This window comes from Aptenodytes forsteri, unplaced genomic scaffold, assembly GCF_000699145.1.
Source record: "Aptenodytes forsteri isolate BGI_AS27 unplaced genomic scaffold, ASM69914v1 Scaffold415, whole genome shotgun sequence".
NCBI classification, from domain to species: Eukaryota; Metazoa; Chordata; class Aves; order Sphenisciformes; family Spheniscidae; genus Aptenodytes; species Aptenodytes forsteri.
In genome coordinates, this window is record NW_008794745.1 from 19,397 (window position 1) to 42,788 (window position 23,392).

The 23,392-nt window shown below is 55.2% G+C and overlaps 1 protein-coding gene across 1 annotated transcript in view; it reads right to left on the reverse strand.

Moving 5' to 3' along the window:
* RBM19 (RNA binding motif protein 19) overlaps positions 1–23,392 on the reverse strand; it is a 73,925-nt gene that overhangs the window by 7,450 nt on the left and 43,083 nt on the right. The window contains exons 21-23 of the mRNA XM_009274022.1: positions 17,724–17,829; positions 10,504–10,624; positions 2,788–2,901 (exon numbers count right to left, since the gene is read on the reverse strand). Coding sequence (XP_009272297.1) covers positions 2,810–2,901; positions 10,504–10,624; positions 17,724–17,829 — 319 coding nt within the window. The 3' untranslated portion in view covers positions 2,788–2,809. The remainder of the gene's footprint in view (positions 1–2,787; positions 2,902–10,503; positions 10,625–17,723; positions 17,830–23,392) is intronic.

Consider the following 23,392-nt stretch of genomic DNA (forward strand, 5'->3'; position numbering starts at 1 on the left):
AAAAAACCAGGAAAAAAAAAAAAACAAAACCCCAGGAAAATCCAATCCCAACCTGCAACCCTGCAAAGCTTCGCTTAAATCATGTGCTGGGTGACACGTGCCTGGAAGGGACCCTGCCTGGCTCCTCCGTCCTCTGTGCCGGCCATCGGCTGCGTTGAGCGCTGCTGGTTGGTCCTTTACCCCCGGGATGCTAAAGCCCCGTTTCCCCTGCGGTGACCCCCCCCCTGCGCAGAGCTGCCCCGGGACCACGGACGGGTCCCACCGCTGCCACCCCCTGTGCCAGCGCAGACGGCAAAGGCAGTGGGGAGCAGCAGAGGGAGTGGGGACGGGAACGCCGCTGATCAATGCTGAGCACAAAAAGGAAATAAAAAAAGAGATTTCCCCCCTCCCTGGTGAGCTCGGCACCATTTTGGCTGACCCCCTTTGACAGCGCTGCTCTGACACCCGTGCCTCAGTTTACCCACCCGTCTGCCGAGCACAAATGCCCGCCTGCTGCGGGGCAGGGCGGGTGCACTGGAGCTGCCGTAAGGGATGCATGTTTTACACTGCAGCCCTGCAGAGGTCCCAAGGGGGCACCCCTGAATTTTGGGGGTCTGTCCCCTGAGCCAGCAGCCCCAGGTCTTTCCGACAGCAGGAAAACCCGGCCTTGGGGGCCCGGAAGCCGCTCGGAGGCAGCATCAGGGCTCTTGAGCTGCAACACGGTTTGGGGGACCGGCACGGGGTGTTACAGCTCTGGGCGCTGAGCCGTAGCACTTGGCCTCCTCCCCGGGGACCGCACAAAGAGCCGAGGAGCCGGTGAGCCTTGAGCCCGCCGGTGCTGAGCCCCAGGCCCCGTGGGAGGACCGGTTTCGGGTAGGAGGTTTGCAGAGGAGCTGGGACAGGAAAACACATCCGAAAGCATGGGGCTTGGCTGGGCTCCGAGCAATGCTGCCTGTCCTGCCCCTCCTGCACCACTCCATCCCTCCCCACCTCCATCCCTCCACAGCTCCATCCTGGGGCTGGCTGCTGGAGAAGGTGTTAACAGCACGTACACCTGGAGGCATCCTTAAATCAGAGCCGCTCCAAGGGAACAAATGTTATCTTGAGGCGCCGGCACTTACTGCAGAGGCACTGCATGAAGCAGGCAGTTATTTAACCCAACTCGGATTATTCCTGCGGTCACGTAAGCACCTTCCCTTTCATCAGCAGGGCCCCGGTGCCGTGCTCGTGCCCAGCGCTTGCGGCAGCCCGGGAAGGCAGACGTATTAGCAGGGTTATTGGTCGGCTCCAGGCCCAGATGCGTTTGCTATTCAGGCGGCCAGCGGTGTTGTGGGTTGAACAAAAGTCCGGTAATAAGTAAGGTTATGAGCATCCCACTGCTAGGTGTATTGGGTACCACCTCGCAGCAACGGGCAGACATTGCCGAGAGGAAAAGAGCCTCTTCGGCAGTAATGCGCATCGTGCACGCAAACGCATTCCAGCGAGCGCGGGGCGGCTTCCCGGCGCTGATACACAGAGGACAGCCCCGGCTTCCCCCCGGCACGGCAGGCTCAGCGCCACTTTGGATGCATGCACCACGCAGCACCCCAAAAACCAGGGGGGCCCTAGGCCACTTGGATGAGATTTAGGAACCGGCGTCATTTCTGTGGCTGTAAAAGTGGGAGCCAGAACATGTCAAAATCGTTCCCTCGGTGGTGTTGAGCAAATACAGCCTTGCTGGAGAAAGCACCGCAGGGACTTTCTCCCCAGCATGAAGGATTTGTCAACCCAGCGCCCCGAGTCACCTCCCCGTGGGCAGTGCGCCGGCGTGATGCACTTGTCTCTTTCGGCCCTGCATGAGTTTCTCAGCACAGGATGGGGTTTCATCACCAGGGAGGTGGGCGGCGAGTCCCCCAGTGGATGGAAAAGGGGGGGCAGAGTGCAGTTCAAAGGGATCTAGGAGCCTCCCTGGTGTTTTTATTGCACTTCTCCAGATGCTGTGGCTGGTGAACAGGTTTCCTACCAGCAATCCAAGGTTTCCACCGTGGCCACAAACACACGCAAAGGAGATCCATGAGCCTGTCTCACCTCTCTTGAACCCACGCAGGGTTTGCTAGGCGGTCTCAAAAGGAGGTGGGGGTCTGGCTGAACTGCGCGGTGTTTGACTACAGGGAGCTATTTAATCCTGGCTCCCTCCTGCCAACCTCTGCCGTCTTGCACTCTCCAGCCTCGAGATGCTACTCCAAGAAGACACGCCGAGGAGGAGCGATGCCAGCCAGGACTCAAGACGGCATGAACTAGACCTTGGGGCGCATGGTGCCCTTGGAGGGAGTGAAGCCATGGAGACTGCGGGTGCTAGCAGGGAAAAGGCCTTTGCCAAACTATCTGTTTTGTGGTGGCAGCTGCAGGCTGGTTTCCAAACAGGCGCTTCTTTTTTTTTTGGCAGCCTATCTGTTCTCCCCCAACCACAGCGAGGGCCAATTCGTGACTCGACAGCGATTTCTGCCGCAACAGCAATTCTGCTGGCTTCCCTTGTAGGAAAGCAAACACACTGGGGAACACACAGAAACACAAACAGTGCATGCGCTCACTTCGTCACGGAGCCTAAACCGAGCCCAAATCTGGGCTGTACCCCCTGAGACCACGGCTACGAGCCTGCAGGGTGACAGGGAGGAGAGGCAGCGGGTGGGACCCCAGCTCAGAGGCTGCTGAGCCTTTGCAACGCCACCTTCTCCTCCTCCTGGCACTGCCGTCCCTGCAGCAGCCCAAGGCATTTTGACCTCTAAGGGCCAGCTGTGCCCGCCACGGCCCCACTGCCCCGGCACCCACCTCACCAAATGCCAGGCAGCTGCTAGACGGCCTCGTCTTTGTTGCTCTCCTCCTCTTCCAGATGCTCCAGGATTTCATTCAAAACCTCCGATCGTTTTCTCTTCTTTTGGGAGTCTGTCCAGGCCCGGGTGGTAGTGAAGGGGATGCGGGAGAAGAAGAAAAGTAAAGATTACAATCCGGGCCCACGCACAACCGCCTCCAGCTCATCTGCTACCTCCAGCCCCCCTCATCCCCCTCCTGGGTAAAGCCCCTCAACTATTATTTACTTCTCCTCACCAGCCAGGCCCTGGCAGGGCACCATGGCTGGAGGTGTGACTCCATACCCACCACCCATGCTTTGGTTCACAGGCTTTGCTGGAAGCAAACGGCCCCAGCGTCCAAACAGGCTCATTGGCGATGCCGACCCTTCCCGTTGACCCCAATTCGCCCATCCGCTGTCCAAGAGCTGTCGCAAGACCAACCTAGACACCAGCCTTGGTTCGGCAAGGCTCTTGGCGGGACACAGACCCACCAACATCCTTGCTGAGACACAAGATCACTGCCCGGCCCTGCAGCCCAGCCTGCGTCTCCCACCTCAGCTGGCAGCGGGTGAAGGCGAGAGGCTGGCTCTCCCCCGACAGCTGGGCAGGGATGTCCCTGCTTCGCTCCTCTTGTCCCACACCAACAGCACCGTCCTGTGACACCCCCCGGCATCGTCACCCTCCCGAAACTGCCGTGAGGCGCAGCCCTGTGTGCGCATCCCTCCCCGCGGACGCTACAGCCTGTGGGAGGGCGAGAAACCCCCGGGGGGCTGCCAGCATGTGAGCAAGCATCCCAACCTTGCATCAGCGCCTGGTGCCGGGGGTGACAAAGCCATTTGGTCCCTGTGCTGAGGGCACAACGTCGGCGCTGCCTCCTCTCCGCTGGGCAAGAAGTGCCCTCTCAGCAGGAGCCGTGGAGCAGCCCCCTATCACCCTGCTCGCTCCCCAGCCAGCGGCTCTCGTTTGCGAGCAGCACATGGAGAACAGCTGTTTAAATCCTGCTTTCAGACATCAAAAGCCTCGCTGGGTTTCTCAAACAAACAAACATACCATAGGACTAAAGAAAAGGTGTAAAATAAATAAATGGAACAAGCTGTGCATTTTCTTTTAGTATTACAGCTGCTGCGGGAGATAAACAACAAGTAAATGTCACAAAACATCAATACAGAAGAAATTAACCTGACAAAAGCTCACATCCCCCCCTCCGCCTCCCCTCCAACTCCCAACAATTTTGCATTTCTGGAGTTCCCATCTAATGATTTTATTTTTCAATTAATTCCTTGACAGAGCGCCAGAACCCGCCTCCCCCCCCGCCGAGGGCTGCGGGGACGGGCAGGGGGATGGGGGTGCCAGTAGCCCCCACTCCCCTCCTGGCGCCCACCCCGCCGAGCTTGGGGGAGCTGAGGGGGGGCTGCAAGGTGCCACCCCGAGACCCTCCAGTGGCTCTTCCCAGTTCAATCATCCAAAGGCACAAGGGACAACCCTCCCTGGAGGAAGGTGCCAGCTCAGCGGTTCTCCCTCCCCTTTACTCTGCCCTCCCAGCTCCCGCTCCCTCGGCCAGCCTCGCACTCGGGGCTCGGAAATGGCATCAAATGTGGTCTCAGCTCCCAAATCCATAGCAGGGAAGAGCGTGTCCCCCACCTGCCACCCCTTCCCCACCAGATCCCGACGTGCCCCATGCAGAGAGCCCGCACGGAGGCGGTGATGGGGGTTGCACGGCGGAGGGGATGCTGGATGCGGGCCGCTAAGAGAGCATCCCTAAGCAGTGCGGTGCACCCAGGGGATCTGCCGTGGCATGGACAGGGGGCTGGCAGGGCAACTAGCCCCCACCACGTGCTCCAGATTCACCGGCTCAGCCACAGCGCTGCTGGGGAGCACTGGGAGCATCCCCCCATCCGCCCAACACGAAGGAAAAGGAGAAAAAAAAAAAACCCCAGGAGGGTGGGGAAGCGAATTGGTTCGACTTCCGTTCTGCCGCTCCAAGCTGGTTAAGGTTTGCCCGCTAACGATCCCATTTGCTTCCTTTAGACAATAGCCAAAGCCGGCGGGGGTGGGCCGAGAGGGGGATTACCACGGGATTAGAACGTGGCAGGGTTGCGGATGCCACGCTAATCCTGCAGGGTTTTACTCTCCGGCTACGGCATGTGTTTGCATTAGTTACAGCTGCTCAAAAAAAAAAAAAAAAAAAAAAAAAAAATCAAAAAGAAAAAGAAGAAAGGAGAAAAAAGGGAGCCCAAAAGGCTGGGAGGTGAGGGCGAGCGCGGTGGGTCTGTAATGCAGCTGAGAGGTAAAAGGAGCAGCTTGGGGGTCTGCGGCCAACGGAGGAGCACCTGGGAAAGGTGATGGGGACGGGGACGGGGAAGACTCTTCCCACCCTACCGGGGAGGGCACGAGGATCGGGTCCAGAGTGGAGCATGCCTTCCCCTGCAAACCCTCTGCTTCCAGCAAACAACTGTAAATAAGCAGGGGCGAGCTGCAGTGGGGCTCCGCTGCTTTACACCCACCCACAGCCCTCTGCCGAGACCCGGGGTCTCGCTGGAAACGCTCTCACAACTGAAATACAAGCCAGACCCCCCCTCCTCACTCATCTCTCTTTCATTCGCCTGCCCTGCAGCCTCCGCAGCCCCTCTTTCCACCCTGTCCTTCCTATAAAAAAACCCCCACAAGTCATTCCTTCCCCTTCCTGCGTCTCGCAGAAAATTCCCCATCTGTCAATTTAATTCTTTGATCGATGGGAAAGAGCAGGAAAAAACGGCCCAGCACAGCTGGCTTCCCAAGTTAGCCCTGGCAGGATACCGCCAGCCCCGCTGGTGACGGCTGAGTGCAATGTTTGTGAAGCGCAGAGAACACAAGTCAATAGTAATTTAGCTGGATTGGGAGCAAGTACCTTCCCTGCACGGACTGCGAGCTCCCGGGAGAGAGGGAGCGCGCGCACACGGAGGGTATCGCCGCCTTGCTCGCAAATCTTCTCCCAGCGAGGCTTGCCAGGATGGAGCCGCACCGGCAATCGTCGCCCCGTGCCAGGCAAGAGAGGGAAGAAAAGGGGGATCGAGCTGTTCACAGACCTTTCGTGGGCTGCAGTTATGGGATCGCGGGGATGCAGGAGATGTGCAGGTCTGCACCGGGGCTCTGGATGCGAGCCCAGACTGCTCTCTCCTGCGCAGGGCACAGATCCAGATCTGTCCCTCGCCCCAGGGCTGGCAAATTCAGCTGCAGGGCACTGGGAACCCTTCGTCACTGTTTCGGCGGAGCCAAAATATTCTCCCTGCTGGTTTCAAAGATGTCAGTGATCCTTGTTTTCCAAAGGGATGATCCCCCTTCCCAAATGAGGGCCAGGATGCTGGCGGTGGCAGGGTTCGTGCATCCCTCGCTGCCCTGATGTAGCGTTTGCCCCTGCTCCACGTTATAGGCTAGGCTGGTGGCAGGGTTCGTGCATCCCTCGCTGCCCTGATGTAGCGTTTGCCACGACCCTGCTCCACGTTATAGGCTGGATTAGAGGCCCCAAGGCCAACCGTTGGCCAACCTTTCCGTGGCTTCTCCTCACCACGTTACAGTAGATAAGTCTCTTTATCCACAGCAGCATCAAATCCTCCCCTGCAGCTGGCCAAGCTCTCGGGCTCTCCAGCCACCTTGCAGCAGCAGGTCCCACAGGTTAATAACACATGGTGGGGTGCAATTAAAACTCAAATAAAGTGGGTTGTTTTTTTTTTTCCTAATATAAGACCCTCCTGCCTTGGGACGAAGAAAAGGTACACTCAGCAACGAGCAAAAAGACTTAAACCTCTTACAGACTGTGCTCAGAGGCGGGAGAGCAAGCGCGGGGTGTAGTGCTGCAGTCCCAGCCGTCAGGGCTGGGCTGTGGCTTCGCTCCTGACAGAATTACTGAAACCATCTCTGGCAGCCGGTGACCACTTCTGGGGTCCTCACTTTCTCCCGGAACATTACAAAGACTCAGAACAAGCCATAAAGAATGACCTGAAAACTACACGAAATGGGAAGGAAGCCTATTCCTTTTTATTGCATCTATTAGACCTATTGAAAAGATGGCTTAGAAGTGGCTTGATTGCCGTGACAAACGCCTGCACGGAGAAAAGATTTAGGAGACCAGACCTCTCTTTAACCTAACAAATAACAGCAGAGTGAGACCTGGGAACTGGAAGGCAAATCTCTATAAATGGTGTCTAGAAATAAGGTGCATAATTGTAGGAGAGAGAAGACAGTGGTAGGAAGTGTCTCTCGCAGCCCAGGTCTAGACTTTACAAAGTACTTCCTTGCTAAGACCAAAATGACGGGGCTGACACTGGAGCTGCTGGGTGAGGGGTTTTGGCCGCTGCTACTCAAGACACCAGCCTGAAAGATCAAGGTGGTTCTTTCAAAGCTGGAGATGCAGAAGTCTGCTGTGACGGCAGCGAGACGGAGCAGGATGAGCTCATTGCTCAAGTCAAACTCGCCATCAAACCTAGGGGAAGGCAGGTCACCGTGTTGTCTCGCTGGACCCGGGTGATAGCAACCCCCCAGGGCTTACGGCAATCTTCTCACCCTCTGTGAGCACTCTGCAGCCTCTCCTACACACAGATCCGTGACATGCTAACCGTGGAAACATCTGTACATCACTGTTGTGCCCACAGCAAACCAAGAACTGCACAGAAAAGAGGAAACGAAGGAAGAAAAAGAAGGAGCCTTTCAAAATACTTAAATTCCAATTGCATAAAACTTGGGAGGAAAGTGTCTGAAAGCCCCGTGAGATGGGCAGTCTCAGTCCTTTGTCCTGCTTTAACACTTTTACCTCTTCTGGTATGTGCAAAGTCCTCGGCACGCTCCCTGGTCGCTTTTATTTCTGTGCAATAACCAGGAAAAGGGCCAGGAGCAGCAGAGGCCACGTGTCACCCTGTACTGGTGGCACAGCACTGCCAACACGGCTTGATACAAATACATGCCGCCGCTACAGCAAGACCAGCCTCTCCGAACAGCATGGGTGGCTTGTGGTGTTGGAGGTCTGCAGGTCCAAAAGGATCACAGAAGATTCTCAGAGAAAGAAAAAAAGAAAAAAGACTCTCCCATGGGATGGCAATGCTCAACCCTGCAAAGAAATTTAGGGCAGGAAACGAGGAATAAGCTGTGTTGGATGGTGGGATAAGTCCCACCCCATCCACCGCACTGTGCCTTTTGAAGGCATCTGCCTCCACGTCCTGCTTCTCAGACGCTGCTGGCTGGGCTTGGCTTGGGGAGCAACGTGAGGACAGCAGCAGCAGAGGCTTTTGGTGGCAAAGAGCAGCTGAAGACACCAGGGACCTTGGTCTTGACTCTGTTTCCTGAGCCTTGAAGACTCAAAATTATCTTTTCTCTCCGATTCCCAGCTCGGTCCCTTCCTACCTGGAGATAAGGGACCAGAGGGGCCTGACCACTGCAGCCTGCAAAGCTGTGGGAAGACCCTCACAAGTCACCCACACTGAGGTGGGAGAGGAAAACTCATGGGGGACATCCATGAACAGCGCAGGGATGTCTGAGCTGCTCCTGCACCTCGTGGGGAGAGGAAGAAAGCGGGGGTAAATGGGTATCGGCAGGAAAAAGCGAGCTTGGTTTCTGGTCGACAGAGTCCAGTCTGCATGGCCGGTGAAGTAAGATGCGCGGTCTCAGCCCGGCTGTTTGGTAGGCTGAAGGGATGGGGAGGACTCAAGGCAGGGTGGCAATACCCTATGGGCTCTGTATCCTTTCTACCCCAGCTCCACGTGGGAAAATCAGCCTCCAGCTACGCCGGGGAGGAAACGCGAAGGAGCATCCCCACGGAGGCTGAAGGCAGAGTGGTAGCTGCAGTTTTTCCCTCTTTATCGCTATCACTATCACTTTCTGCGCACCCACAGCAAAAGGGACAGGGCACGGCTCCCTCCCCTCCCCGGGGCTGCTGGGCATCACTGCCAGACACCCCGCAGCAAGCCCGCCTCGAAGTCAGGAGAGGGCACTTCCCAAAGAAATAAAATCCCACCCGTGAAACTCCAGCCTGCCAGTGCGGTGCGGAGAGGCTGGGACCTGGTCCCAGGCACCAGCCAGTTCCCGGTGCCCGCTAGTGTGTCCCAGATGGGCTTTGATATGGAGATCCACTTCTGGCAGCTCCCGCTCTGCCGCAGGATTAGCTACCAACAGTTTTGCAGCGGAGGACGCACGTGTGCACCAGACAGGGCTGAAACCATTGCATGTTATTTCTCTCCCCTCGAGACGGGCTGGAGCGCAGCGATGACTACCGCCTTCAATCACATTTTCAGTCCCTAAAGATGGGGAGTGATAACCTTGCTCCTGTTTTTCAGCCAAGCCCCTGGAGCCACCACAGCTCCAAGGCTGCATCCCTCCTGGGACATGAAAACACTCTTCTGCCGCTCTCCCAGAGTCCCCACCTCTGTGAGGAAGACCCCGGACAAGCGGGCTGGAGCAAACACAGACAGAAATCGGGATGCAAGCTGAGCCTGGGGGAAACAGGGAAGTGACAGAGCTCGCAGGCAGCAGCCAGCATCTGCTGCAAGTCTGCAGCTACCGTAAAGCCAAGACTATTTTTTCCCCTTAGACTGAGCAGAGTAGAAAGGGAGAAAGGAGATCCTGAATATAAAATGGGGTGCATGAATCATCACACCTGCTGTCTTCTCCACCCGGGTGGAGACTCACATTACTGTGATCAAGCATGACGTGTGTCCCCCTCCAGCGCAGGGTTCTGGGTGGGCACATCCATCCCCAGCAGTGCCTGTCCTCCCCGCTGCCTCACGCATGCCCCCAGCAGCATAGGTCTACACCAGGCTATTACATACACCTAGACATTGCTGTGCTCCTTTTGGTCTCCTTTTTGGCACCACGTTGGAGATCAGCCCGTGGCTCCCAGCACATCCCCCTTCGCTCCACACCTCTCTGGCCATATCCACCCTCAGCCCTTCCACCACCAAACTGCAGCTTCTCCAGGCTGTGATAATCAGCGCTGTGCACACTATTTCACGAACACGAGGCTAGGTCCTGCTGGAGTCAGGCTCGCTAAATAAGCGAGGCTTGCTGCTCTTCCGTGGCCAGGGATTGCAACGTGTAGCCCCAGAACTGCTTATGCCAACCCCCTGGGCGATGGGCATGTGCGTGATGGAGAGGGGAGGCTGGGAGAGGATGCAGGAGGAAAAGCATTGATCTCCAGCTTAGTCCTCCAGCCCAGGGGAGCCCTTCCTACATAAGTATTTGCCAAGCAATGCATTTGTGCCTGTCGATGGCTGTCAATAGGAGCCTGCAGTGCTGTTATCTGCGGAGCTGTAATTCTTGGGAACCTGATCCAAACAGCCCTCTCCGCATCCAGCTGGTGGCCAAATTATTTGTCCTTTTTAATCTGTGTGCCGCATGCACAGAGCCTGTCCCCAACTACTGAGCACCCTGGGGTGCAGGTGGATGGAGCAAAAGCATTGCAGCTGGCAGGTGGCATTGAGGCGCCTCGGCAGTGCCAGCACACGGAGAGTTAACCAGCTCACGTGCAGACAGAGAGCTGCCAGACAAAGCCGAGGCCTGGATGCCTCCCGCTTCCCCCTGCGCTTGCATCGTCAGGCTCCAGCATCTACCTGCCAGCTCCGGCAAGCCGGCAGCGGCGGGGAAAGGGCTGGCATGGACCGGCAGCGTGTGCCAGATGGGACGGTGCCAGGCGGGGCTGTATCGACAGGCCAGAAGGATGCTGCTACGTTACCGTGAAAATGGTCTGCCGTTTTCCGTCTCAGGGCCTCCACCGTCTCCTCCGCATCTGCCCACTCCAAGACCAGCCTCCGGCCGTACAAATGCGTGCTGTGGCACAGGGCGTTGAATGCTTTCTGCAGAATTAAGAGAAAAAAAAATAGTACGGGAGAAAATAAAAACAGGCTCACATGAGGAAAAGTAAAGATGTCCCTCCCTCTGCCCTGAATCTAAAAGGCCACCAGGGAACATCCTACTTTGAGCACTTTGCTCTGATGGGGCAGGATTCATCTCTATCAGTGGCTCTGACTCGATCATTTATCTTCTACATACTTGCAGCAGAGCAAATACCCATCGCCATTCCTGCAGGCTGCTGCTGCTCGCTGGGGAGCAGGCTGAAATCCAGCACAGCAAGCAGCTCAAGGTTGGCTGCAGCCTTGCATCACCCCGGGACCGCACCTGCGCCGGGAAAGCTGCAGCCCGGAAAGGCTGTCAAGGCTTGGGGCAGCACTAGGTGGGTCGACTGCAAACCAGGGCCCTCACGGGCAGCGTGGCAGCGCTGGGTTAGCACGGGCAGAGCAACCTCGCGACTCTCCACCCACCCTGTTCTCCGCCGGCACGCAGTAAAGCACAGCTCAAATGTGAGTAGAGAGGTTGCTTTCTGCTCAGGGGCAACAAGTTTGAAGCACAAGCTCGCCGGGGAAAGCTGCCTTCCTCTCGTCCAACCATTTGGTGATGTTGGCCATGGTGGCAGCAAATGTGGCAGAGCCAGAAGCCAACGCAGAAGTCCTCTTCTCTTTTTGCCTATGGTGGTTTGCTGTGTTATAGAAATCCAGAGGTTTCCTCATTGTTAGATCCTGCTTAACAACATCCGTACAGCTATAATCTCTTGCTGATGTTGAATACAAGCATGCCGGCCAGCACAGTAGCTCAGACAGCTTTCTATGCCTGTAGGCAACCAGCAGAGGCATTCAGGGAACAGCGACTCCATCCAGGGAAGGTTGACTTTGTCTTTATTGCCCACAGACTTTCAAGGAAATTCAGGACTGAGCAGGATTGGGCCCATAATGCAAATACACAAACACGCCGGTCAAATATTTTCACCCCCAGGGGCCCACAAAGTGCTCCACAGCAATGTGACACATGGCTGGGCACAGGGGTAGAGAAAAGGAGGCCAAAATGCTCTCTTAAAAACCCCAGCTAAGGCTGGGATTAAGTCAGGTTATAAGCTCTGCAAACTCGCGTCCCTGGAACAAATACAGCAGATGTAAGACCACAGAAACACATCCCGCTGTCCAACAGGGACGTCTCCTCCCATCTGGAGGCCCCCAAAACAGCACCGAAGTTGTCCTGGAGAAGCCCAGCCCTTTCCTCCGAGAAAAAAAACAACCCATTTCCAGTGACCAGCACTCAGTAACCTGCGTTTCCCCCTCCTTCCGACTCCCTTTCACTCATATAATTCTCATTCATTATAAAAAAGAGAAACGAGGAGCACCAGCTCCACCTGCTCCGTAGCATCGCTGACATTCCCCACCTCCCCACCTTCGCCAGCTCCCCGGTGCTGACCCCGGCAGGGCGGCGTGCCTCCTTTTCGGGGGGTGCATCCCTCTCCGAAGGGCTGCAAGCCTGGCTGGTGCTTTTGCAGCTACAGCTGTTTTTATTTGCCGCTGCTGTTGTTTTAAAGGCCTATTTTCACTTGGAATGGTATCCAATTAGCAGAGCAATGTGTTGGCTTAAATAAACACTCGGGGGGAGGTGGCAGTAGGGAGTTGTGATGGCTGTTTACGTTGGCACAAAGAGCCATTTCCAAAGCCTGGCACACAACTGCAGCTCTAATCGCCGGGTCTCATTTGTTAATTTATACTTTTTAATTTCTCACTTCCCACAGCACAAGGAAAAGGAAGGTTGGAAGACAGAATACGGCCCCGGCAACCTCGCTGCGCCCTGCAGCAGGTCACGGAGCAGGGCAGACCGTGCCGAATGCGCCCACGGTCACGGTGCAAAGTGCAGCACTTGGTGGGCTCTCATCCTCAAAGCAGCTTGCTCTGCCACGTCCTCCTGGTTGCAGGATTGCTTCCATGCCCCGCTAGGCACACACAGCCCAGCTCGGCCCAGTCCGGGATGAGGCATCCTCTAGATTTGCGGGGAGCACCGGGAAAGGTCATGGAGCAAGAAGGAAGGCAGATGCTGTCATCAAGTTGTGTTGCATGAAAGAAACCCGCTGGGAGAGACGCATCTGCCAGCAGCCTGGTGACACTGGCCCTTCCCAGCCGAACGCACTCCCAAAATGAGCTGTTTTGCACCCAGGACGAAGCAAAGCTCAGGATGCCGGGGCGAGATGGCAGGGACCCTCCCAGCCCACTGCTGCTCCAGCCCACGTGGAAAAGGGCGTGTTGGGACCTGTGGTCCCCACGGCCCCATCCCCCAGATGGGCTCCCGGAGCTGGGGCTGCAGAAGAGAAGCCGTGCATTTCAGGTGAAAAACAACTGAATGTCACTTCATTTGGAAACCAGCTAAAAAATAAAACTTAGCTCTTCGTTGCTCTGAGAGGAATTAAGACTTTTTCAGGGGAAGAAAAGAGAAGCCACCGATGATTTAAAAGACAAAGGGATGAAGGGGAGAAATGCCATCCCCATACATCCGCATTGCTGGAAATCTTCCAGCGAGAGGAGGAAATTTGCCACTGCTGCTATTCCAAATGAAAAGGTAGGTAGGGAAAAAATATATTTTAATTACATGAGAAATATGAAATGAGGACAAGCAGACCGGCTTTCAAAAAAAGTGGGGCTGGAGGCAGGAGCTATTCTCAGGGTGCGGCTCTTCCACCCGAGTGTCTGCCTTCCCAGGACACCTCCTTTGAAGACCAAAGCATCGGATGGCCAGAGGCTCGTTTAGTTGTATCCGAACTCGGGATACAGAGAGGTGTGGTGCCCGTTCATCCGAGAGAGACTCACCAGAAAAGACCTCTAATTGCCACAGCTTCGCGTCGTCCTACGCCTTTAAGGAAAGGGGAGCCTCTACCACACAAGGCTCGGTATCCTTAAATGCCAAAAAAAGGATTTAATTAAACCCACTGCCAGGTAACAGTGAAAGCTGAAAAGCCCTGGCAAACCTCCTCGCAGGTCTCTTTTGTTTTCCAAATGCTTTAGGGATTGCATGAGAACCCTATGGCCCTCTCCCCCCTAGAAAATAGGATGCGAGCATGCTTAAAAATGTCATTTTTGAACCCTCCCGATTATGATTTTGCAGAGTTTGGTTCGAGCTTAATGTTATGGCTCAGCATGGCAGGATTTGGTCGCTAGCTCCGAATACAGCTTGGGCAGGGCTAGAGCCCAGGCAGCGGATGGACAGGCGAACGGAGCAGGGAAAAGTGGTGAGAGGATGAGGAGAGGCCCCCAGCAACAGCTTAAAAATGTTTGTGGGATTCAGAAAGGGAATTTCAAAATTAAGGGGTGGCTGATAAACTCAAATGAAGCCTGGGCTGCCAGGACAAGACAGACACTGCTTTGGAGCAGAGCCTGCTGTGCCAGGGTGTTGGAAAGGCAGAGATCAAGAGACCGGACCATCGCGTCCGTCACCCCTGAGCGCTACGGCTCCATCCCTAAATGCCGTATTAATTTGGAGGACAGTGCTGCTCTGCCTATAGATTCCCCCTTGCCCTATTAAATACTCAAGCTGAAGAGTCTCCGGGCTGGAGTCATTAGAGGGACAAAGGGTCAACAACATTAGGAGATTGATAAATTTCCCTTCCTCGCAAGAACCAGTCCCAACTGAGGATGCTCTCTGCGATGCCAGCTGCACACAAGGATTTTTCCTTCCGTGTGTGTGCATTTTTAAAGGGTTGACTGTCTTTCCTGAACAGGCAATTTCTATTTGGAGACCAGATGTATTTTTGTATCGACAGGGGAGAAAAGTGGAAACTCGGCTTCCAGTTAATAGTTCAAAAATAAAAACAATCCCACAACAATTCTGCACAGGCAACGTCAGGAAACATGTCAAATGGTTAATGCTTCCTTAACTGGAGTTAATTTGTTATTGCCAGCGGATCAAAGTTCCCCTTCTCATCCCCCAACTTCCATGCACTCCCAGCCAGTGGTCAGCTGGCACTGGAGATTTAAAATCAAAGGCTTGACCAGCGGGTATGCTGCTGAATGTTCCTCTTTGTGAATATTACTTTGTCTCTCCCATTGCTATCTTTGACATGGGTTCCTCCCTGTTTCCTGGCTTCGCACGTGTGCGTGCTGTGATCTGTTAAATGCTCGCAACATAGAAGAGAGGGCTGCTAATTTCATCTGATGGTGGTGTAACTCTCCCAGTCGAGGTCCATCCATCACCCTGGGAGCCGTCAAACGACCCGAGAGACAGCCCCGGCTGCAGACGTCACCGTGGGAAAGCCAGGCGTGAGACCAGGGCTCTGAAGGACGAGCATCTCCATCTCTGAAGGAGAAGATGCTACCACCGGCAGCGTCCCGTGCCCTGCCTGGACGTCACCTCCCCTGCAGGCAAGGCTGCCTGAGGAGTGCGGCTCGGGTGCTCACCCCTCCCACAACAGCACCTTTCGGCAGGGCTGGCTCTCCTCGAGCAGGTGGCAGAGCATCAGGGGAGGCCGAGGGGATGAAACCCAGCCCGGCAGGACAGGGCTGCAAGCACAGCATCGGGGAGTTCGGAGGGAGAGCCCCACATCTCTGTCCTGGCTTTGGAAAATCTCTGCACGCGCTCCCACAGCAGCCGTGATTGCTCAGAGAAAAAGACAAACACGGGAGGTCACAGGCTTTAAATGCCCAACAAAGCCACCCTAATTATGCTATTACAAAAACATCATGTTTTGTAAGATGCTTATAAGCGATTTCCAGATTACCACTCTGAGCAAAAACGTCATTGACAGTCACAGCTATTCAGCTCAGAGGTCTCCAGGCCCACTCCCCTCCTCTCTCATTTCACTTAGCAATAAACTCTAAGCCAATTATGTTCGTGTTTACAATATTCAGGATCCTATTCATCAATACACAGCGCATCCTTTTCCAGACGGCCAATGGAGTGTACTTGATGTGCCACTTGTGAGACAATTAAATCCCTCAAAGAGACAAGAGCGGGAAAAAAAAAAAAAAAAAAAAAGAAGAAGGAAGAAGAGCTGCTTTGCTGGAAAAGAAGAACCCCCCCCCCAAAGCGGTCTTCCGTAGGGCGGCTCGCTCCCCGCACGCTCGCCTCCTATGGCCTCTGCGAGCTTTGGGAGCGGTGCCCTGAGCAAGCGCCCTGCCCAGCTCTCTCCCCTCCAGCTGGCTGCCGGCGCTCACCAGCGATAGACGGGTTTCCTACTGTCGAGATCTCTATTTGTCCACTGCAGCTGCAATCAGCCACTGGGTCCCCAAGGGGCTGAAGAGGGACTGGACGCAGACACTGAGCCTCTGCCCTGTTTCCTCCAGAAACCAAGCAGAAAAGCAGGTGCTGTCTCATTCACCCCCAAACCGAGCAGCAGTAAAGAACCAGCCAGGTCCCTGTATGCACCTTTCCATCAAATGCTTAAAGTTTCCTTAGGAGAGGATTAATTCGAAAACCAGGAACAAAGCCTGAACGACTCTGGAGTGAAGCAGAGGTTAAAGCAAAGCTGCCCAGAGCTGGGGTTTGAGCAGAGCCACAGGCACAGTTCACCGTGCAGGGAGAGGAACCACGCTCCTGGGGGGCTCACTGCACCCCACGCTGCCCAGCGAGCTGGCCCCCAAGGGGAGGACGAATGCTGAGTGGAAGGAAGTCTGAATTAGGATCAATACAGGACTAACAAAGAAACTCTATGTACTGTGTTATACGGGAGGTCAGACTGGAACAGATGATCTAATAGTCCCTTGTGATCCCAGATCAATGAATCCTGTCTAAAAACATAAACACAGGCTACGCTTGCTCCCCCCTCCTCTCTCCTTCATCTCCGCTCATGGTCTTGAAAATTTGGAGTCTCAGGGCGTCAGTGGAGCCATGTGGTCCCTTCCCTTCAGCAATAACAACCCTTGGCTTGTGCCCACAACCGTTCCTCTTCCAGGTACTGCACAAATCGCCAGGAGCCAGCAGCAGGGACGAAACCCGCACTGCTCCGGTGCTGGGAGTGCCCACGCAGCAGCTTACAGCGGGGCCGAGGACCCTCTTCTGCCCAGTGCATGAGAGACCATGCCTGGTCCAGCCCGCTCCTGAACCTCTAGCAAAGGGTAAGAGCAGAATACTATCAGACAGGCGACAACCCCCTTGTTTCTTCTGCAAACGTGGAATATATAAGAAAGCTTTAAAAAAAATAATAGATTAGAGCATTTTGGACAGCAATCTATCCCAGCTTAAAATGCTATGGAATATTTTGCAGCATAAAGTGCATACAGATGGCAAAAATGTCAAGATATTGGAATGATGGGTTTTGCATTTTTTGGTTAAAGCAAAACGTGCTTTCAACTTGCAGGCTTCAGGAGCTCAGTTCTTGGTGCTGAGAAAGGCGTTTCCCAGGCACAGCTGCCTGCTGCTGACATTTTCCACATTGCTGTCAAATTGCCAGTGCAAACCACTCTGAGAAAGCATCCTTGGGCAACCCAGCACCGCTAGGTCCCCTCTTCGGACCAAGACAATGACTGCATTACAGAACTTGATCTTTGTTCTTGTGTTCAGCAAGGTGAAGCAGGCACAGACCTTTCTCTCTGCTTGCCCATCCTTTTGACCAATTCACAACTACTGCTCTTCTGTTACGCTCACTATCTGAAAAACACCAGGGTAAGGTTGCTCACAGGGGGTCTCGGAACACACGAAGGAACTGATGAACATGGGCCTTGCACAGTTTACAAATCAGTAAACAGCTACAATATCCAAAACTCCCCTCAAACCAAGGCAGTGGTGGAGGTGGGACATGTACTCAGGCTTCCTGATGTGTTACGTCGGGTCAAAACCACCCCTTCTCACCTTGCTTCTGACAAACCTGAAAAATAAGTCCCTGTCCTTCTACATTACAAGAATTTTTAGCCAAAGTTGCACCAAACCTATGCCCATTACAGCTTAGGTTGTGGTTTCTGTCATGTAACCTCCAGTGGTTGCGCACATGGGGGTTTTAGCCTCAGTGCAGCTTTGCTGGTGAATGCTAACAGCCTGCCCCAAATCTGGGCTATGCCTCAGTGGGACAGAGCCTCCAAGCTCCCCTCCTCACCTTCTGCTCCGAGACCAGGCTGAGAGGGTGCCAGAGGGGCAGGGGAACGTGGCAGGTCTACATCTCACCTTGGCATCCTGCTTGGTGAGGAAATCCACAAACCCAAAGCCCCGGTGGGATCCCGTTCCTGCCATTTTCTTGGGCAGCCGGACGGTCTTCAGCTCTCCAAAGGTGCTGTGAATTAGAGAGGGAAAAGCAAAGACACTGTGAGATCAAGGGAAGAACCATCATTTTAACACATATCACGGCACTACCAGTTGCAGACCCACGTTGCAGGCTTGCCAGCGCTGAGGACTCGGGCGAGTGGTGTCCTGCAGCTGCTCTGCTCCCCTGTAAGCCCCATGTCCAAAGCACCTAGTAACAGCTAAAAACTCAGCTTGGATTTCAAGGGTCATCCTTTCCAGTCTCAAACCTTAACAAAGCAAAAACCTTCTTTAATAGAACTGCTATGTTTCTCCCTCTAGGAGATCCGCAGAAACCAAGGACCCAGCCTGCATGCCATGCCCTGTTCAGGGCGGGCAAAGAGCATCTCCAGGTTACCAGGAGGCAGGGCTGCTCCCGACCACCATCGAAACAGATGTATTTGCACCTTTGAAGAGAGGCACAGGATACAGGCACGAGCCGGAGCATGGCCCCACGGGGACCTAGTCTCTTTCCAAAATAGCTCCTCTGTCCTCAAAGCCTGTTGTAGGCACCATGTTCGCAAAGGTGTCATCCCTCTGCTCTGCCGATGCTGGGCATCATTTTTAAGACTGGATTTCCTCGCTTTAACACTTGACTTGGGTACCTGCGTTTCCCATTCTGCAGGCAGCCACCCAACCTCCTTCATGAGCTCGAATGAAACTGGTTTTATTTAAGCTTGCTGAATGTATAAGGGAAAACAGGTGAATTCAGCAGACCCAAGTCCTCCATAACAACCCCCAGCTCCAGCAGCGTTTCAGACAAGTTTTTGAGTGCCAACGGGATGGAAAGTCAGAAATGAGAAGATAAGGGGGTTCCCGTTTAGCTGGAGGGTGTGGGGTAGGGCTGGCAGCATCCGCGCTCGGCCACGGCCCAGCAGAAACCTTGTCACAGCATGCCTGTCCCCGGAGAAGGATCTTGTCGCTTCAGCACCAAAGCACACAGCCATCCCACCAGCCTGGACCTTGTCCAAAAAGCCTGAAAACAGACCCAAAGGCAGGGCTCGCCTGACACCCCTCTCCAGTGCCGTCCCCCGGAGAAATTCCAGGACAAAGCCGACGCTTTCTCTGCATCCGAGCTCCCGCTTCCCCTTCTCCTCCCCTCCCCTTACACCCATTTATCAAACACATATGCACAAACTGCAGGCAATAAATATTTAATGTGGACCGGGTCTGAATAGATGTGTTATTTTATTTGAAAATCTACACACACGCGCGCATACACAAAAGGAGCCTGGGATGCAGCAGTGCCAAAGAGCACCTGGGAATAAACACAGTAAAGGCCGTAAACGCTCTCGTGAAATGATATAAGCTAAATCCTGGGAGTTAACCTGGTGCACTGGCAGCATGACCAGGCATTCATCTACCCAATTTCCTTAGGCAACATGGTGTGTAAATGTACCATTATGAAGCCTCAAAATGAATCCACACGTCTCCTCCTCAGCGCTTTCCATCCCTCTCTCCCTCCTGACCCTTTCGAGCTGGTGCTGTGCAAACAAACAAACAAACCCGAGCGGAGGCGAGGGAGCAGCCTCGGCCGGCGGGGATGCTCGGCTGCGGGAGCAGCAGGAGCACCGCGTGGCTTCCAGCAACGGGAGGATCCTCCTGCAAGGGGGTGCGGGTGATGAGGGCCCCAGGAGCTCTGCAGGTGGCTCCTCTCACTTGCAGCATCCCTGTAGGACCTCAAATGCCGCAGTTGGGTTAAGGGAGAGGTAATGAGAGAGCTCCTGGCCCAAGAAGATGACCATCTAGCTAGGAAAGACAGGCGGCGGGTGGCACAGGCAGGGGAGAGCTCGCTCCAACCTATTGCTCCATGGAAAACATCATGGGCATTGCCTGGGGGGAGCAGAATATTTGCTAAAAGGGAGGAGGTCTCACACAGCACTCGCTCTGTGCACTAAAACACCACATGTCTCCCTTTGACAACGAGACCCAACACGCAGGATGGGCGAGGAGGTGCCCAGCAGGAGCAGGACGGCTACGAACCCGGGGGCTCGGGGTCCCAGGGGGAAGTTGTGGTGACCCACATCAGCCTGGGCAGAGATGGGAGAAGCTGGCTCTTCCCTCCTCCCCAGCTCAGAGTGGCCCAAGCCACCCATGCTGGGAGACGTGCGGAGGCGGTGGGGACCCGATCTGGAGCGGGGCTGGCCACAGGCATCTCCCTGGGAAGAGGGTTGGGGGGAGGCAGGACAGTGGTACCCACCAAGGGCTCCCAGAGAGATGGGTCCATTGGAGGAAGCTGCAGCGCAGCTCCCAACGGGGAGCAGGCAAAGCAGGGGGGGAGCGAGGAAAGCCGAGGGGCACAGCAGAGACAGGGCTGACCCCACGGGGGCTGCGGAGTAAAACACCCTCCCTCCCACTGTGGCGCTAATTAGAAACCACAACACAGCAATTACCATCCCAGGAGCTGCGAATGAAGTGGAGAGCCTGGGCCTTTAATGTTCTCCTCTCCAGTGCCAGGCAGAGACTCACACCTCTCTTTTCCAATTATTTCCTCCGGATTTGGGGGGAGAGAGGCAGAGGCGGAGGGAACTCAATTACCTCCCGCAGTGCCAGGCTCCTGGTACCCAGGGAAGCCAGGTGCTGCCGTGTTTGCTCCCACGCTGGCTGCATCAATGCCGCAGCCTTCCAGCTCTGGGATGGCTGTGCACGGATCGCACACGGCTGCCACGGGCAAAGCCATGGGAGCAGGGACGGTGGAAGGAAAAGGGATGCAGCTCACTGCCTGGGCGAAACTCGAGCAAAATGACACGGGAGGGAAGAAAGCAGCTTTTATACAGGATGCTAAACTGCAGCTCGCCCGTAAGATCCCACCGAGCTGCTTTAAAACACGTGCTTCCCCAGGGGCGGGGATGGCTGTGGAGGCGGGGGGGGCTCACAGCAGCTCAGACCCGGTATTGCTGCCACCTCCTTCCCCTTCCAGCCCACAGCTCCGATGGGCACAAACAGCGTGAAAATGCAGCACGCGCCCCAGGGGTGGGGGTTCCTCCTGGAGCTGATGTCTCTCTCCTCTCTCCGTGGCAAACTGGACGGAGATCAGAAAGTGCTGGCACCAAACCCCGCTGCCACCGTGGAGCACAGCACCGTGCCAGGCTCCTCGCCCCGGGCACGACGGTTTACAGGGAAGTCCCCGGAGTTAGGGTGAGTGTGAAACCCGAGCGGTTTCTGCATTCGTACCCACCGGCATCCAGGTCTTCTCCAAGTGCTCCTGAGCCCCTGTGCTGGGGCTCAGCCACAGCACAAGCACTGAAGGGCTTGGCAGCTGTGGGAGCAAAGCCCTTTCCTCCTTGAGGCACAGACTTGTTTGCACTCAGCCTGGCTTAACTTTGCAGAAGACTGTAACCTCCTTTCTGGTGAATCCTGGCCCTGCCAGACCCGTGTGCCTGGCACAGGGCTGGATTTCTGGCAGGGACCCCCCACGGTTCTTGGTGGCACTGTACTGAGCTGTGATTTCATCCGTGATGACTGCAGCTAAGGTCTGCGGCAAAAAGAAATGTCTTACGTACACAACTTCCCCACGGAGCTGCTCACAATTAATATAGGCAGTTTTGGAGGTGGGGGCAAAAGCGAAGAGCAAGAACTTTGCCACGGAGGTTTGCAAAGCCCCCAGTGACCTGCCGTGCACGCAGCTGCTCCATCGCTTCTTGGTTTCCTTCCCCACGTATTCGAGAAGAACGGTGTCCGAACGGCAGTCCTCTGAAATCCCGAGTCGGGGTCAGGGCCCAGAGGGGAGGGCAGAGCCCAGGCAGAAGCGTGGGTGGGTCTGGAGGACGTGGCTCTCCCGGCCTCCCTCTGCCTGTGCTCCCCATGTGCCGCGGGCAGCTTGCCAGCCAGGCTGCCAAAATCCATCCTCACGCCTGTGCTTGCTCTCCCAGGCTTGGCATGTTTTCACGCCGCTGGCTGGAAGGGATGACAGCCCCGAACAAATGCTGCAACTAAGATATTTCCTAAACGAGAACCTTTGTTTCATGCTGATCCAGATTTACAAAGGCAGAGGGGAAACCAGTAAAAGCCCGTATTCGGCCTGGCTGAGCAACGATCCACACGGCTGCGGAATAAAGACAGCCACAACCTTTCCCTTGACAAGTCACCGGTCCCAAGCTCAGCAGAAACACACGATGTTTCCAGAGGTGCCAGAAGGGACATCCCCTTCCTCCCACCCATGAGGGATCCAGCACTCCTACATGGCATTGCCGGCTATCAGCTGCTCTCCCGATGCTTTGGCAGCTCTTCCCGTGGTGCTGCAGCCACCCCCTCGCTTCCCTGGCTGAACAGAGAGGGAAGAGAAGTAGATTTCTCCCCCACGCTGTAAGATGTACGCTGCAAGCTGGCTGCAGGTCAGAGCAACATCACTCCTTGGGATTGTAATTATATCCTTCTGGCACAGGCCAGCTGGGAGGCAAGTCCTTTGCCTGCTAATTATAGGACATTATATCGCTATTAAACAGAGCACACTCTAGCTCGGTAGACAACATACTGCTCACTTGGCTTTGCCTGTTTACTAGAAGGTGCTTGTGCATCCTTCATCAACAGGGCCGAGCAGCCGGAGGGAAAAGGAGGACGGGGATACAGGTGGTCTCCAGAAACCCTCTTCCCCCCTCCGCCAGCATGACACACAAGTTCCCATCCTGCAGCTCCCTCCCCTTCCATCACCTCTCTCCTGCTGCAGACACAGCCCCAAATCCACCGCAGTATTGCCAGGCACACGAGTGCCAGCACCATCTTCTGCCGCTGACTCCATCACCTCTTTTCACAGCTCCTCTTTTCCCATCGGGTTTTGTTAGAATTTCTGCCCCCTGCTTCCAAGTCTCTCCCCACCCTCGCTCAGTCCCCAGTGTCTACGTCCAGCCCCACCGCGGCTCCAGGCAGCCGTGATGGCCATTCGCACATGCTCGTTCATGGGACAGATACCTACAGATGAGGTTGAACAGTACTCCAGCTGGGAAACGTCCCCTCCATCTCAAATAGGAGCATTTAAACCGCAAGCTCCTTGGGACAGGCCAAGACCTGTCCAGCCCTGATCGTTATTTTCAAGTCCCAAACACAAAGATGTGTTCATCATGCTTGATCTTGGTGCACCCTCAGCTACGAGCTGACCAAGGACTCTTTGGTTGCCAAGTTCTGTAGGGGAAAGCACAACTGATACCGTGAATCCATGCACGTGGTTGGAAGGACCAACTGCTGCCCACTGCCAGAAGAGCAGATCTTCTTGGAAAACAAACAAAAAAAATCACCCTTAGGTCTCTCCAGACACGTACAGATGTCCCACTGCATGGGGCAGTCCCAAACCCTCTCTCTGGTTTATGTCCCTTCAAGAAAAACAAACAGGCAATAACTACGTTGGAAAGTTGGTCATGAAAACCTCTAGCAAGGTTGCCAACCTTCTTGTGGGTTGCCATCTACTGCTACCGCCCCCTCCTCTCTCCCCTCCTCTCCTCTCGCTGCCTTCTCATCTCCAAGCCCTGACGCTGCCTAAATCCCGCCTCGTGACTGCTGGCAGCCCTAGGATGGAGCTCAAGCGAATGAGCCAGGCAGCGTAACCGCTCATCAGAAATGGC